Source organism: Durio zibethinus, chromosome 9 (assembly GCF_047325235.1).
Source record: "Durio zibethinus cultivar Kanyao isolate XHJ-2024 chromosome 9, ASM4732523v1, whole genome shotgun sequence".
NCBI classification, from domain to species: domain Eukaryota; kingdom Viridiplantae; phylum Streptophyta; class Magnoliopsida; order Malvales; family Malvaceae; genus Durio; species Durio zibethinus.
The window spans coordinates 2,545,002-2,560,853 of record NC_143170.1 but is presented as its reverse complement, the minus strand read 5'-3'; the positions used below and the strand labels follow the sequence as shown (position 1 = coordinate 2,560,853).

The 15,852-nt window shown below is 33.2% G+C and overlaps 1 protein-coding gene across 1 annotated transcript; it reads left to right on the top strand.

The window, feature by feature from the left end:
- Positions 1–2,263: 2,263 nt before the first annotated feature.
- On the top strand, positions 2,264–7,218 carry LOC111315350 (NAC domain-containing protein 7-like). Its single transcript, XM_022917016.2, has 4 exons — positions 2,264–2,659; positions 5,378–5,563; positions 5,695–5,966; positions 6,259–7,218. Exons 2-4 carry the CDS (start codon positions 5,404–5,406, stop codon positions 6,895–6,897), a joined length of 1,071 nt encoding a protein of 356 aa, XP_022772751.2. The 5' UTR covers positions 2,264–2,659; positions 5,378–5,403; the 3' UTR covers positions 6,898–7,218.
- The last annotated feature ends 8,634 nt before the right edge of the window (positions 7,219–15,852 follow it).

Sequence of the window (15,852 nt, the reverse complement as noted above, 5' to 3'; positions counted from 1 at the left end):
TAATAATTAAATAAACTATGATGAAGTCCATATATATATGTGTAGAGGTTTTAGGGTCGAATGGCACAAGGCCAAGCAAGCAAGGTTGGGGCCAAGATGACACTTGGATAACGTTGGAGACTTTTGCTTCACTTCTATACTTTGTCCCAACAAAAAAAAAAAACACACACAAATCCTCAACCCTAGGCGATGGCCCAGACTATGGAAAAACCGCACAATTATATAATAATATAACTATATTTGCCTTTTTACTTCTCGGTAAGTATAAGCTCTGTATAAAACAAGAGTGAAAATAATAACAAAAAATATGTAAATTAATACCACGGAGTGGGCCCCAATTGGGTAACGGGTAGGGCCCACTTGAAAGAGCCAGCCTGCAGCCCAAAATTGTGAGCCTAATGATCATAAGCTATTCCACGCCGGACCATTAGCCGCCACGTCCCTGACCTGAGCCCCCGACACAACGTTCTGTATTGTGGGTTCCACTCTCCACTATACATAGAAAAAATATATATATACTAAAAATATAGTAGTCATGCTAAAAGTGCTAATTTTCTTTGTTAAAGAGGATAATTATCATATAAATATTTGGCTTATTTGGCTTTGAATATGGGGCTCAGCCGAGTCAATATAGTATTTCTAAAGGAAATTTCAATATTACTTTAAATACGTAATTTGGAGAAGCGTTGCTATCTGACATGTATAGGGTTGGTTCGTGGGGTCAAAGCTTGGTAAAACTTACCATAGAAAAAATTAATTAAAGATAAATAAAACAATCAAGGTTATATTTATATATTTTATAGTGGATAGATAGAATAAAAATTTGCAGGCCTATTTCAAAGGGCTTCTCTTAGATGTATTAGTTTGATTATGTCATTAAAATATTTGCACTTTTTGAGCTTTTTTTTATTGTTTTGGTTTGAGCTTTTGCTCATTTTAGAATTTAGGTTTTCATTTAATGAAAAGAAGCAAAAAAGTCATGGAGGTTGGCTACATATATATATATATATATATTATTTTCTGGGTTTTTTTTTTTATACTTAATATTGGATGGTGAATTAACGCAAGGGGTTGAGTAAATGTTTATTTTTACCTGAAAAATAAAAGTTGCAACAAATATCCAAAAACTTATCCGATTTTAATATTTTGTATAGAAAAACTCATTGAATGTAAGCTATCAAAGTTACTACTATAAATAAACTTTTATTTTACACAATGAAAAATTTTTTCAGAGTTGAGTTATAAGACTGAAGATAATTTTGTCTTATCTCCTGTTTTGGAAATTAGAATATAAGAATGTTTTTTTACGTATTATTGCAAGTGAATAAACTTTGTACATTTACGTAAACTTGAACACATTAATTTCTTTTCATTCCATCGTCATGAAAGGTGATTTTAATTCTAAAATAAATCTAATATTTAGCGGAGATATATAGATAAGCAATGAGAAGAGAAAAAAAGGTGAAAGGTGAAAACCCTTATCCCCTGTGCACCCCCTTAAAAATGAGCATGTAGATCATATTCTACAATGGTAGTATCCCTGTTATTATGATGAATCTCATGGTGTGCATCACGCGGTGAAAAAAAAAAGATTATAAGAAAAAAAGGGAAAAGAAAATTTAATTTCTTTAAATAATAAAAAAAAAAAGCTAGAAAGAAATAACAAAAAAAAGTGAAATGATCGGATGGAAGGTTTGTGTAACTTTTGGCAGGATGACTACGTACGGCCTTAGCTCTTCACTGCACCAAAAATCTCTTCAATATTTTTGTACCTCTTATTCATTAATGCAACCCCTCCCCCCCTAAAGGCTTTTTTGAGCTGCCCATTTAATCTTTACCGTCGGATCATCTGGTTTCTTTCTGTTTTCTGTGAAAAAAAAAAGAGCGAGTTAAACATTGTTTCTGGTCTTTATCAGTAGCTGGTGGGTGGCATTGGAGGTTGCAGCCTCTCTCTCTTTCTCTTTCTTTGGTAATTGTACCTATGTTAACTAGCACATAAATCTCTCTCAAGGACTCTTGCTCTCAATCTTCCTTGAACCATTATCCGCCTCCCTTTTTTTTCCCGCAAAGCTTTTCCAGCAATCAAACTCTAATTCCACTTAAAAAAAAAAAAAAGAATAGTCAGAGAGAGAGAGAGAGAGAGAAAGAGAATATTTGAGAGGGATAGATTATTAGGGCATGTGTGTGTGTTTCTTGGCACTACTCATTTTCATTTCTCCTTTCCCTTCTTATATAACCCTATCTCTTCTCTCTTTTCCCATTCGTCACCCCCCTTTTCTTTTCTCCTTTCCTTGGGATCTGATCTCCCTCCTCCCCTTCCGACAACTGGTGGACAAGTTGTTGAGTCTACAAAAGAGTTAGGGGGGTTTCAGTTCAATTCCCGTGGGTTATATCTTTTCATTACACCCACCTTTCTTTCTTTGTTTTGTTCCTGCTGTTGTTGCCTTCCTTTCTGTGCTTTTTTTGTCTGGTTCAAGTATTGTGGCCTTCTAAAAGCTAAAAGAGTGTGAACAAAAAAGTTAATTGGCTTAAAGTTTCTTAGCTTTACGTTGATTAGTGCAAACACACGAGGCTCGTTTTCAATCAGATCTCTGAGGATTAAATAGTTTGAGTTGAAGACGGTAGTGGGGCTGTAGAGAACTATCAAGCTTGTGTTATTGTGAGCTTCTCTTCCTCTTTCTTTATTTATGTCTTCTTCTTCTCCTCCTCCTTTCTTTGTTGTTTTCTTTTCTTTATCCTTCTTTGATTATTTATATTTTGGATATTTTTGTGATGATCATTACCTAAGAAAGATGAAGTAGTGGAGGATGCTTTTGGTACACGCTAGGCAATGAAATTATGAAACTATATAAGATATATATGATGTCTTTCACTATTTGATCACTTCTCCTGAAGATTGCTTTTTGCCTCAACATGGCTTCAGTTTGATCTTGATGTTCTTTAATTTCCCATATATATATACTTGCTTCATGGATCCCAAGTATGTTCTTTTTTATTGTGTTATTTCTCCTAGTTACTTGGTGATATTTTATGCAGGGGACTAAGGTCTTTGTTTTTTCTTCTTCATATTTCCTGGGTTTTTCAAGTTCTCTGGCTACATTTTTCTTTTTTTTTCCTTTAATTTCTGAATTATAATAGTTTTTTTTTAGGGATCACAACTAGAGGATTAATCTTGTTTCTGTACATCACATGGCTGACTTTAGATCCCACTTTATATGAATTGTCTAAAATCATTTCCTAGTGTTATTGGGGGGCATAGAATTGTCTTCTCCAAATTATTATAGAAGAATAAAGAATCACTAAAGAAGAATAAAGAATTATTAAAAGTTTTATGTATCATTAGTCTTTCTTCTTCTTCTTATGAATATCATTCATTATAATCAACTTTCAAGATTTCATATAATATCGTCTTATGTATGGCTATTCTTAAACAACTGCTCATCTTATGCCTGTCTCACAAGGCAAAGATTTTAAAATTTAGATTCCCATATACCTATCCAGAATTCACTTTTTTGAGTGGAGAAACACTTTATTGATGTTTATTTACTCTCCATTCATATAACATATATATAGATGAAATACAAGAAAACTTTAGTTCTATCTTGTACATTTTATTACTTTAGGATATTAGTTAAATCTCACAAGTGAATAGCCATGGTTTTTACGAGTGATGAAGCGTTTATAATTTGTTCTTCCCAATATCTCATCATATTCCTTCTTTTCTTTACTCATCGTGAGTTTCCACCATGATCAACTATGAAATATTAATAGGACTAATTCTATAACAACTTTCACAAGTAAACAACAAAAAGACCGAGGTTTTCCTTTATACAGTATCCAAAATTAGATTACAAGTTTTAAATCTACAGCTAATTACCCTAAATTTTGTAAGAGAAAGAAGAAGATTGGATTAAATGAATTAAAAGCATGCCGGTTACACTCTTCCTGAGAATTTTTATATCCTAGATCCCGATCTATTGGTAATTATACATTAAGATAAAATATATGTTTTAGTCTATGTATGCATATGAGAAAATGCCTTTTTGGTGTAGCATAGAGAGCAGCATGAGCATTTTGTAGCCAACTTTAGATATGGAACTCAAACGCAACTTACTATATATTGTGCATTAGAAAGGTTAAGGATCAGAAATCATAGCTCTTTCCATATGAGAAAACTTGTCTTAGAAGTACATCCAACTTAATCATTATTAGATACAATGAACTTTTTTTTTTTTTTTTGTTTCTTGGTGACAAAACTCTTGTTTTGGTAATAGACTGCATTAGGATAAAGCAATTCCCTCTTGATTTAGACATTATCCAAAGGGAATTGCTTTATCCTAATGCAGTCTACTACCAAAACAAGAGTTTTGTCAACAAGAAACAAAAAAAAAAAAAAAAAAGTTCATTGTATCTAATAATGACTAGGTTGGATGTACTTATAAGACAAGTTTTCTCGTATGAAAAGAGCTATGATTTCTAATCCTTAACCGAGTTTATATTTAATACACTGTCAGTGTATAAATTCTATACACTGTCAGTGTATATCAGTGAATCAGATAATAACAACTCATCAATGAGCAAATATCAATCTTTAAAATAAATTTACATAAATTAAAATAATTTATTTATTAACGGGATATTATAATCAGATTCACCTCATTAATAAGTTGTCATCATCTTATTCACATCTATATACTAACAATGTATTAAATGTAAACTCTTATCCAAATAATATATTTTGCATCTACTCCTTTTTCATGGAACTGTTATAGGCTATTTTTGGTTGTCCTAACGTATATCATGTGGCAAAATATAAGCATTTTAATTAATTTCCATGCTCAAAGAGATTTTCGTTTCAGCATATAGTTTGGTCTTCTACATGGAGCATCTGATATTCCTTCATGTATGATCTGCGCTATGCTCCAATAAAAGGTGGAATTCAGCATGATTATTTTCTTCATAAGTATAGCTATGCTTGGATAATATTTTCATGGAAGGTAACCAAAAGTAGAAAGTAATCTGTAGTTTTTCTCCATATATTAACTTCTGTTTCCTGGTTATATGGATTTTTGTATGACTTTGAGAAATATAATCTTGATTCACACCAAATCAAAGTTATGTGATTTTTTTATCATACATTTCAACTGTGCTTCTTCTGATGCCTGGTATTTGGGATGGAGAGCATATGTCAAACTGTAGTGCATATATATATTTCATTGGAATTTAGTATCGAATTGTGTCATTCACAAGCATGATATATTCCTGACTTTTGAATTATACTTACAGTACTGTTTTTATTGTAAAGAAAAAGAAATTGTTTTACTTTTTTCATGTTTTATATCCTTATGTGCTTATATTTGTTGCACATTTAATGCAGATTTTGAGTCTTTCTTTTGGAAGAATATGAATACCTTTTCGCACGTTCCGCCAGGCTTTAGGTTCCATCCCACGGATGAAGAACTTGTTGATTACTACCTCAGAAAAAAGATTGGTTCAAAAAGGATTGATCTGGATGTCATCAAAGATGTTGATCTTTATAAGATTGAACCATGGGATCTGCAAGGTAGCAATACTCCCATTTCTTCTCACACTGTTTCAGGCAACAGCATTTAAAAGAACAAAAAAAAAAGCCCTTTTTCTGAATTATTTAATCAGCCATTGATATTGATTATTTTGGTTTGTTTGGATATACAGAATTGTGCAGAATAGGAACTGAGGAGCAGAATGAATGGTATTTCTTTAGCCACAAAGATAAGAAGTATCCAACAGGTACTCGCACTAATAGAGCAACAAAAGCAGGATTTTGGAAAGCCACTGGAAGAGACAAGGCTATTTACTCCAGGCATAGTCTTGTTGGCATGAGAAAAACCCTAGTATTCTACCAAGGACGAGCACCCAATGGACAAAAATCAGATTGGATCATGCATGAATATCGACTAGAAACGAATGAAAATGGAACTCCCCAGGTGAGTAAAAATATATATTTACTGTTTACTTTAGCTTACTTTAGTAAGTAGTAACTGCTGTATATATGACCATCAAAATATAGAAAGATATTTTGGCATGAATTAATTTCTCACAAGCAATGTTTGCAGCCAATACTTGTAGTAATTTTTTTTCTAAGTTCACAAACATTTGGTGCACTTCCATGTCTGTACATTTTCATATACATGTACAGGCATGCACGGATATGCAATCTCCTTGAAGCTTTAATAGTTATAAGTTATGACTAATTTGATGTCTTTGTTATTCCACCAGGAAGAAGGATGGGTGGTTTGCAGGGTGTTCAAGAAGCGAATGACAACAGTGCGAAAAGTGGGTGAATATGAATCTTCATGTTGGTACGATGACCAGGTCTCATTCATGCAGGAACTTGATTCCCCAAGGCGAATTCCTCAGCCTTATGGATCATATCATCACCATTATCCCTGCAAACAAGAGCTTGAGTTGCAATACAATTTGCCTCATGACCCTTTCCTTCAGCTTCCTCAGTTGGAAAGTCCCAAAGTCCCACAATCTGCTGCAAGTGTAAGCGGCAACCCTGTTGTTCCTTACGGTTATGATAGGAACAATGGAAGCACTTTGCAATCCTCAACCCTCACACAAGAAGAGCACGTGCACCCAGGGCATCAGCAAAATCTGAACTCGCTTTATAACAATAGTACTGAACAAGCTGTGGATCAAGTGACAGATTGGCGAGTTCTTGACAAATTTGTTGCCTCTCAGCTAAGCCATGAGGAAGCTTCCAAAGAAAACACCTACTCAAATGCAACCACCAGCTTTCATGTGGCTGAACAAATAAATTTACTAGCCAATGAATCCAAAAGGCCACAAATTGCTCATCAGGAATATGCCTCCACATCCACTTTGTGCTGTCAAATTGATCTGTGGAAGTGAAAGCATATTCTAGCAATTAAAGCATACATACTAATTATAGGAAACACACGTATAAGAGTAAAGAAGTCTTTAATCCAGGTTTCTGTACATAATAAAACTATATATAATGGTATTGCATTAGCTATGGGACTGCTGGTGCCCTTAATTTGTATTGATTAATACTAGGCATGCAGTTACTATTAGATTGAACATTATGCAAGTACAAATAATAAATAGTACTTTCAGGTGCTCTATGGCTGGCCGAGTGCGCTTTGGGACTCACTCGGCCTCATATTGAATGTATTTGCAGCTTAATATACATATGAAGGGTTTCTTTATTGTAATCTTTGTTTTTCTTGGATCAATATGTTTTCAACTTGATATATATATATATATATATATATATATAGAGCTGCTGCAAATATTGTAACTGCTAAATCTCTTCTCATCTCCCTCTAGCTGAAGTTTTGTTTTAACTGTTTCATCTTTCTTTTATAAATTTTCAAAAAAACAAAAGTTTATCCCTTTGATAAAAAGCTTGATTATCACTGTACTTCTGTTTTTCTGTAACTGATCTCTTTGGAATGCTTAATTTAATGAAAATTTAATGTTTGGCTGAGATTCCTTCTTAAAAGAAAAATAATCTTGAAAGAAAAATTTTTACATTGGCAGCTAGCTAGAGCTTACATCTTTTGCCTGTTAATCACACAAGTTGCATTTTTTTTTCAGCATTCGATGACCAAACTCTAATTCAAATTTGAAATATCGTGGTTAGATTCTTTTTTTCCAGTTGATGTATGAGCGTATGAGCACATACAAATTTCCTCTCATCTGCAACATCATGACAAGGTTGTTCTAAAGGAAAATCCCTATCATTTCACAGCAGGTGTGGAGTAATATTATTAGTGTGGTTGGATCCAGGAAACTATCAATCAGCGTTCAGCGAGGACAGTAATAAGGCAACATATAATTGTGAAGAAAGAACAATTTTTGAGCTATACTATTCTTAAATGAACCTTATTAGAATATTATTTTAAGCCGACTACTACTTTAAAGTTCAAATGCTCTACTTTGTAGACCAACTCATGCTGCAGATATGATACATGCTAAGAACAGTAGTTTTGCATCTATATCTAAAATGAACCTTCCTTAAACATTGAAGTAATCAGTCGAATGAAGATAAGCCAGCAGCTCAGAGTTATTACAAATGAAAAGAGCAAAATGGTATGCTAGCTATCTCCTACCGGCAATGCATGTACTTGATGATGAGTTAAAAATGGTCTTTGCTATAATAAAAGCAAAGCACAAAGCAAAATAATGGTCATACACTTCCCACCCGTTTATTAGAAAGGTTGTACTTAATAGTTGAAGGATATCAACTGCCAAATGTGAGATACAAGAGAGCATGCATTATAATGGGAAAAAAAAAGTGTTTCTTCCAAAACTCAGGACAAAGAGATTAGATGCTAATAGTAATTCTCTATTCACAAAATCATTCCTTAAATTTTGTCTAAAATTAAGTTGAAGGAGAAGTACAAGAAGATTGACCAAAGTTTCCTTTCAAAAAAAATTCTTGTCGGAATAATTTTTACTACCAGGATATGCCTTTGGTGTAGCTACATACCTGTTCAAGAAGATGAATTAAGATGGAGGCAGACAGACATTTGACATGCAAAATGTCATTAAACTCTGGCTCAACAGAGATTGATATATATTTTCTGCCTCCCAGATCTGCTGCTCAGGCCTTGCAAAACTTGAAGGAGCTAACATTGTTCAAAGAATAGTCAGGGAGAGGGTGGCTGCAATTGACAACGTGAAGTCTGCTTTGAAAATTTACCAGCTTGGTTTAAATACCAGGAGGAAGGGAAACAAACAATTTAGGAATCTAGTAATAATGGATAATAGGACTAACCGGCAAGAAAAGTAGTACAATTCTTTGATTGTTATTCACTTGGAGAACATCCTTTTACTTGGGTTGAAGTCAAGCATGAAAATCCCTTTAAAGCAATGAAAATTCTCCCAAGCAACATAATCATTGGGCGTGCTCTCATGGACTCATAATGGAACAAGTCTAACTTGAAGAGAGGCATGCCAAGCCGAAGTGTTCCTCATTGGAAAGAAGCAGAATGATAAAATTAAAGCTTAGAAAGTGCTTCTTACTGACTAAGTTTGACATGAAGTTTTAGTCTTTTCTCCTTAGGGTTTCATTTGCACTCTTTGTATATTCATGGCTTCCTCTCTAATTGAGTTAGTTCACAGAAACAGAATAGAATTACCATCCATTCTCTGAACCAATGTGAGAATAAGAGAGAGAGAGAGAGAGAGAGAGTGGCCTCATTTCACTGCCTGCCAAGCCCTTAGCAAGCAGACCATGCTCTCATTGATGCATATAGATTTGACTGAATAATTAGCGTTGATTAAAAATGTTGTTTGCAGACTAAGTAAGATAACATCATTGACCATGTGAAAACAAAATCTCCATGTTAGGCACCATTATTAGCCTGCTTCACTAGTTTCTCAAATCCCAAACCTCCACCGTACCCGGAGTCCAGACTTACTTAATCCATTTTTTATGTCTCAATTAGCCATTATCTCTTCAGGATAGTTGACATACTGTGAGAATAAAAAATGTTTTATGGCAAGTAGTACAAATACATATATATATATATGTGTGTGTGTATGTACGTATGTATCTCACAAAGTGTTGCAAATGAACGACCTGAGCTAGTTTGAATACATAAAACAATTATATATTTACTGAAAATAGTTAGTCAATGATTGGCATTAATCTATAGGAAATAATTTATGCAATGCACTGTATATGCAGAAGGTATGTACTAGAAGAAAATGTGACAGCATTTTTCATCCTATGGTTCCTTATGTTGTATGATAATCATAATTCTTATTATGTATGCTTGTTGAAAATTAATATTGTTCTCCCTGTATTGAAATGAGTTGGATCACATTGATTTGGATGATGAGATTTGAGTTGAATGTCATGCCATCAATGATGAAAGGTTTTATTGAAGCACAAGGATGAAAATAGACAGAATGACTAGCTAAAAGGGTGGCATACCCTGATTGGAAACGCTTGAGAGTTAGCCATAAAGGGGACAACCAATCCTTTGTTCAATTATCGATGTTGAGCTCTTCTCTATTTGGGGCCTGTCTGCTGGTCCACTAGAACACCCCCCCCCCCCCCCCAAAAAAAAAAAAAATGTAAAGTTCAAGCAACTTGATTGATTTCTTTAATAAGTGGTGTATGCTTGACTTGGGAGCAGAGATAGGCTTCTGCTCTCCACCTATTGCCCTGAAATTTCATTAGACAATCTCAACTCCTAAATTAAACCCACTGTCTTTTAAACTGTGAGTGAAGCCTAGTTTGGAACATTCGGATGGGCAGTCACAAGATAGATCAATGATGCTCCAACAAACAAAAAAATTATGATCAAGATAGTCAAATTTGCTGTTTATCCAGAAGTGAAAAAGCAAATACTAGTATAAGTTTCGTTCTCACAGTCCTTTATAGAGTGCATTTATAAAATTTGATCTGTATGCATATATATAAATAAATTCTATTCATATACCTGACTTATCTCTTGCAATGTACTGTATATGTCGGTATAGGAATTATGCATACAGATCAAATTCTTTAAATGCACTCTATTCAAATTAATAATATCCTAAGAATTTTGATAAGGCTTGGACATCCTTTGTTTAAGTTGCAAGTTTACATCTCTCTCTCTCTCTCACAATCAATGGAAGAAAAACCATTTATTTATATGGCCAGACTATTATGAGATAAGTCAGGTTGCCTTTTGGTTTTTTTTTTTTTTTATGCATTAAATAGATATATATTAATTACTTTTAAATACCAATTCCTTTTGGTTTTTTTTTTTTTTTTTGCATTAAATATTTTTTAAAAAAATCTTACAAATTGCAATGGCAAGTTTAAATCATTAAAATATAAAATAATTATTTGTTGTTTGTGGCTTCGGAGTGTGGCCCTCCATTCTGCAGGCTTCTTAGTGGGCCAGTATGGGCCTTAAAGTTCAGGATATCCAGTCCCAGAAGGAAATTTCTGGACAGAAGATGCGGGCCCATGATGTAAGGCTCTAGTGCAGTCTGAACTCTGAGTATTGGGCAGTTCGACATAGAAGCATTCCAAGAATTAAATAATAATGAAATTTCTCTTCTTTTTTTTGGTCAGAACAAAAAAAAAAGATATTAACAGTACCAATCGGCCATCTCTTGACCTAATAGTTTCAAACCGGGTCAACGAAAACTCAAATGCACAACCGACAAGCTCAAGTTTGTTTTATCATATGCATTATATATGCCTTAAGCCTAAATATATATAAGATATTTGAAAATATACTTCTTAGCTAATTTTTAATTATATTGTTGCCAGGAACAAACTAGTTTCATCTATTGAAACTTGAAACAGAATGAAATATAAATCTGCAGGAACTGAAATCTGTGTGCTTGTTGCATGGTTAATGCTTTTCCTCCAATAATCCAACCCATCCTGATCCTGTTTGGTGAGCGTGAATTCTGAATTCTGAAGTGGATGTCCTGGTTTAATGTGTGATTCAGAAACAACAAAAAGTTCCAATTGCCCATGCAGCAGAGTTAACTTATAACTGCTACAATAAGCCGGAAAAGCATGTGGGGTAACACCAACAATACCATATCCAGATCAGATCCAAGTCCAAGCCAAGCCTACGGCAGAGCTATGAATCTATATATCTAGCTATTCAGTTCCCTCTTGAACTCGTACGTACTTTAATCCCAGAGGGAATTGAAGGGAGGCAAAAAAGCCAAGACAGCTTCAGTCTGGGACTTGGGAGAAACCCACAAAAAATATCAGACACAACACCAACACACACCAAATTCAATATCAACTTTATCGATTTCTACCCAACCCCACCATCATAGCTTGCACAGGCATCAGCCATAAGAAAGAAAGAGAGATGGTGGTATACCCCACAAACAGCAACAAATAGCTTCTGCAGGCTTTATACATAGACAGACTGCTTTTCTTTATATTCGTACATGTAGGCATGAATGCATGCGTATACTTGTATGTATACACAATCACTACCCAACATCCAGCCAGCCGATCTATGACGGGTCATTACTCATTAGTGAAATCAATTTATTAGTATGTATATATAACTCAAAGCCAAACACCAAAAAAAAAATATATTTTTTGAAGGATTAATCAAATTAGTATATATATATACATATATATAATGAATTGTTATTATAATTCTAATTACATATTGATGGTGCAAAGTTTTTAAACTTTACAACTAAAGTAATTCGAATTATTACGAATTCATTTGATAATTTATTTATTATATTTTCATAACTATGATCTGATTTTTAATCTTTTAATTTCATTTGTGAAGTATTTTATAAACTTCATCACCTGTTATATAGGATAATTTTTTATATACAAATACAATATTATTTCTTTCTGCTTTTCTCATATTTTTTCAAATTAATGTTCTAAATTATTTTGTTTGTGAATTTGGTATTTATTATTTGGTTTATGTTAATGGAAAATTACTTAACAAGCCAAAGACATAACTTAGTTGCATTTCAGGTTGATCATACAAGTCCTAAGAAAAAAGGAAAAATAAAAGTTTCAAATTGAAATCTAATTAATCTCTCCGAATTAAATATGTTTTTGAAACAAAACATGTCAATGAAATAATTTAGAAAATACCTAATTGTTTCTAATGCACATATTAATGTAGTATTTTAATTGTCAAATTTATCCTTGGGGATGTTTCTTATCAGTATAATTAGCAATAAAATGCAGATCTTAAATTTGACAATTTGAAATAGATGATTATTGACATACTACAGTGGAATTACCACTATGGTCTGTTGAGAGAATGTCGAGTACTCATTCTAATTAATTATATTAATGCCTGGATTATTACAACATTAATTATCACCTCCTAGTCCTAAACTAAAGTCCTGTATATATGGATCATGTATCAAAGCAGCAAAGGAAACTCATCAGGTTTTTTTTTTTTTTTTTTTTAACTTTTGTCCCAAAACAACCAAAGGAAAAAAAAAGTTATCACACGACCATAATCAAAGTATTAAGCCAATTATCATTCTCATGACCCCCAAAGTTAGAAACAGTGGGATTAAATTGGGGTTAAACCGGCTTTTCTTTTTTAATAAGTAGGCTGATGTAGAGTGGTAGGAGCTCGAGCCTCGTGCTCTAGCAGAAGAGGGCCAGTTGTTAGCAGTTAATTCAGAATGTTGCGTCAGATTCTGGATCTAATTTGCCCTATCCCCACAAAACGCTAATGCATATACAATACATATATTTAAGGATAAATTTCATCTTAAACGTTCAATTTTGAGCAAAATTCAAAACAAATCTATTAATACATATATATGCTAACTTAGAAGCATATATAGCGTCAAGTCAGATTATATATATGTAGTTTTTATTACTTTTACGCATTGCCCTATTGTTTGGTATAATCGTAACTCATAAGGTATATACCCGCAAAATCTATGTAGGCATGTAGCCTTCAGAATGGGAGGATCACTACATATGCACTGCTTTTCCTTCGAAGGAGTGGTTTAATTCGTCATAATAGTACCAGCTGGTAAGTGGTAAACATTAAGAGAAGAAAAAACAATGAAAATTAAGTAATCATTTTTCACACACACACACACACACACACATATATATATATATATATATGCATCTATTTGCTTATTTATAGATTTAGAATATCAAATTGATTTGAATGGTAAAACTTTAGCTATAAAGTTAAAATGATTTATGAATCTGAAGTTTAACATAATTAACTCATGCAATCACTTTAAAAAAAGTGATTTTCAATAAGTATGTAATTCAAATCTCAACATCTCTTTTTTACAAAAAAGAAAAATAAATAATATGATTGATACATACATAGCTATTGATTTGATTATATATACTATTAATTAACTTTTTACATTAATGTTGGTTCCTTTATTAACTTATATCTAAATAAGTACTTGGGATAACTATAAAACTGTTAATGAAGTTCTTGATTGCATTTTCACAATAATGAATGATCCAAACGCACAATATCAATTGTTTCATATATGTACTGAAGTCCTTGAAGGAGAGAAACAAAAAAATTTCCATTTTGTACTGCTCAAGGATTTAATTTGTTTATTTTTTACATTAAAGCCGCCAGCAAATAGCTAGCCTTTGGTCTCTTTCAAATTTGACTTTTGAGCAAAAGACTCATTCAAGAGTGTGTGTCAGATCATTGTCAGGCTAACTTCCTTTCAGCATGGCAATGGGTATGATTTAAATTTTGAATACCTCGTTTTGATGGCCAGTAAAAGGCCAAGAAACTATATAAATTTCGCTTGTTTTTTTGTCCTTTCTGATTTCAATTATACTTGCATTTAACGTGTTGCTGTGGCATACAAGTTTACAAATGCAGGTCCCCATTCCCACAACTCAATGGATAGTAAGCAACTTTAATTCTTCCTTAATTGTTCAGTTCTTTATCTATCATGAAGAGAAGGGTTAAAAAAAATGATTAATGGGGAAAAAATGAAGAGAAAAGAACATTCAACAGAGAGAATTGGCATTTGAGATTTGGCCTAAGAACGATTTATCAAAGCAAAGTTAGGATAGGTAGGTTTGCAGAAAATATAACAAAAACCCTAGAGATCTCTGGGTGACAAAAGAAAGCGTGAAAAGATTCCAACCAAATTAGCCAACATAAGCCAAAAAGAAATAGAAATTTAGGAAAGGACAAAGATTGTAACAGGGGAGCAAAGTCTGTGGCCACTGTCAGACGGGTTACAACTGACTTAAATATGTTTCTGTCTGCGTGTAAGTCGAGAGAGATTGAGTGGTCATTTCACCAAAAGTAACCTTTCTGCTCTAAATAAATACACATAACATTGAATTATGGTTTTTTTAACTTTTTTGTCTTTTGTTTTATATATATATATATAATGTACGTAAAACTATATATAAAAGCATGGAGTTTGATGATTTTGTCATGATGAAATTATGATTTCATGTTATGTGTATTGTATGAATGAATAAATGCAGATGATGATGGATGGAGATGGGATGGAGAGCCCTTAGGAGGCGGAAGCGGGGAGCTGATAGGAGTGAGATTTGAGAGGTGAGGGGCTTATTATCCGGGAGGTAGAAAGGAGGGTAGGGTTTCTGGGTTCGGAAATTGAGGTGAATAATAGTATTTTCAGAAAGCAAACACATTTCTTAACTGCTGAAAACAACAGGTGAGTACGTGAAAGCTATGTCACCTCATGCATACGTCTCTTTCTTGCTCCTCTCCCCAACATCTGCCGCCTCAGCCCTCTTCTATCTCTCTCTCTCTCTCTCTCTCTCTCTCTCTCTCTCTCACACACACACACACACACGCACTCGCACACGCACATACACACACTCTCTCGCACAAACACAAACTTTGGCTTGGGAATGCCAACTACACACATCATCAGTTCATGATATGCGTGTTTGTATGACATGGATGCATGATGCTATGATGGGGTAACGTACATACATTCATACATGTGAGCTGAAAATAAGACCAATAAACAGAAATGTTATTGTCGAGCTCCAACCTCACAGCTTTTTTGAAAAGACAAAAAAAAATGATGGTCAAAGATAAAAGTAGGATGTATTTTTTATATTTGTATTTTGATATACAAATAAAAAATATTTAAGTCGGAAAAGAAATAGGAATGAGAGAAATGTAGTAGGTTCAATTTGTCTTAACAGTGCTTAAATTTTTATATTTATAAGTAAATTATATGAGATTATCAAAAGATAATAAAAATAATATCAAGTTAATATAACACTGAATATATCATATAGATCTAATATATCATGTGGATACCAATGACAAAAATAATTTTAATTGTCTATCAAAAGTTTTTTAAAAAAAAATTTATTATACT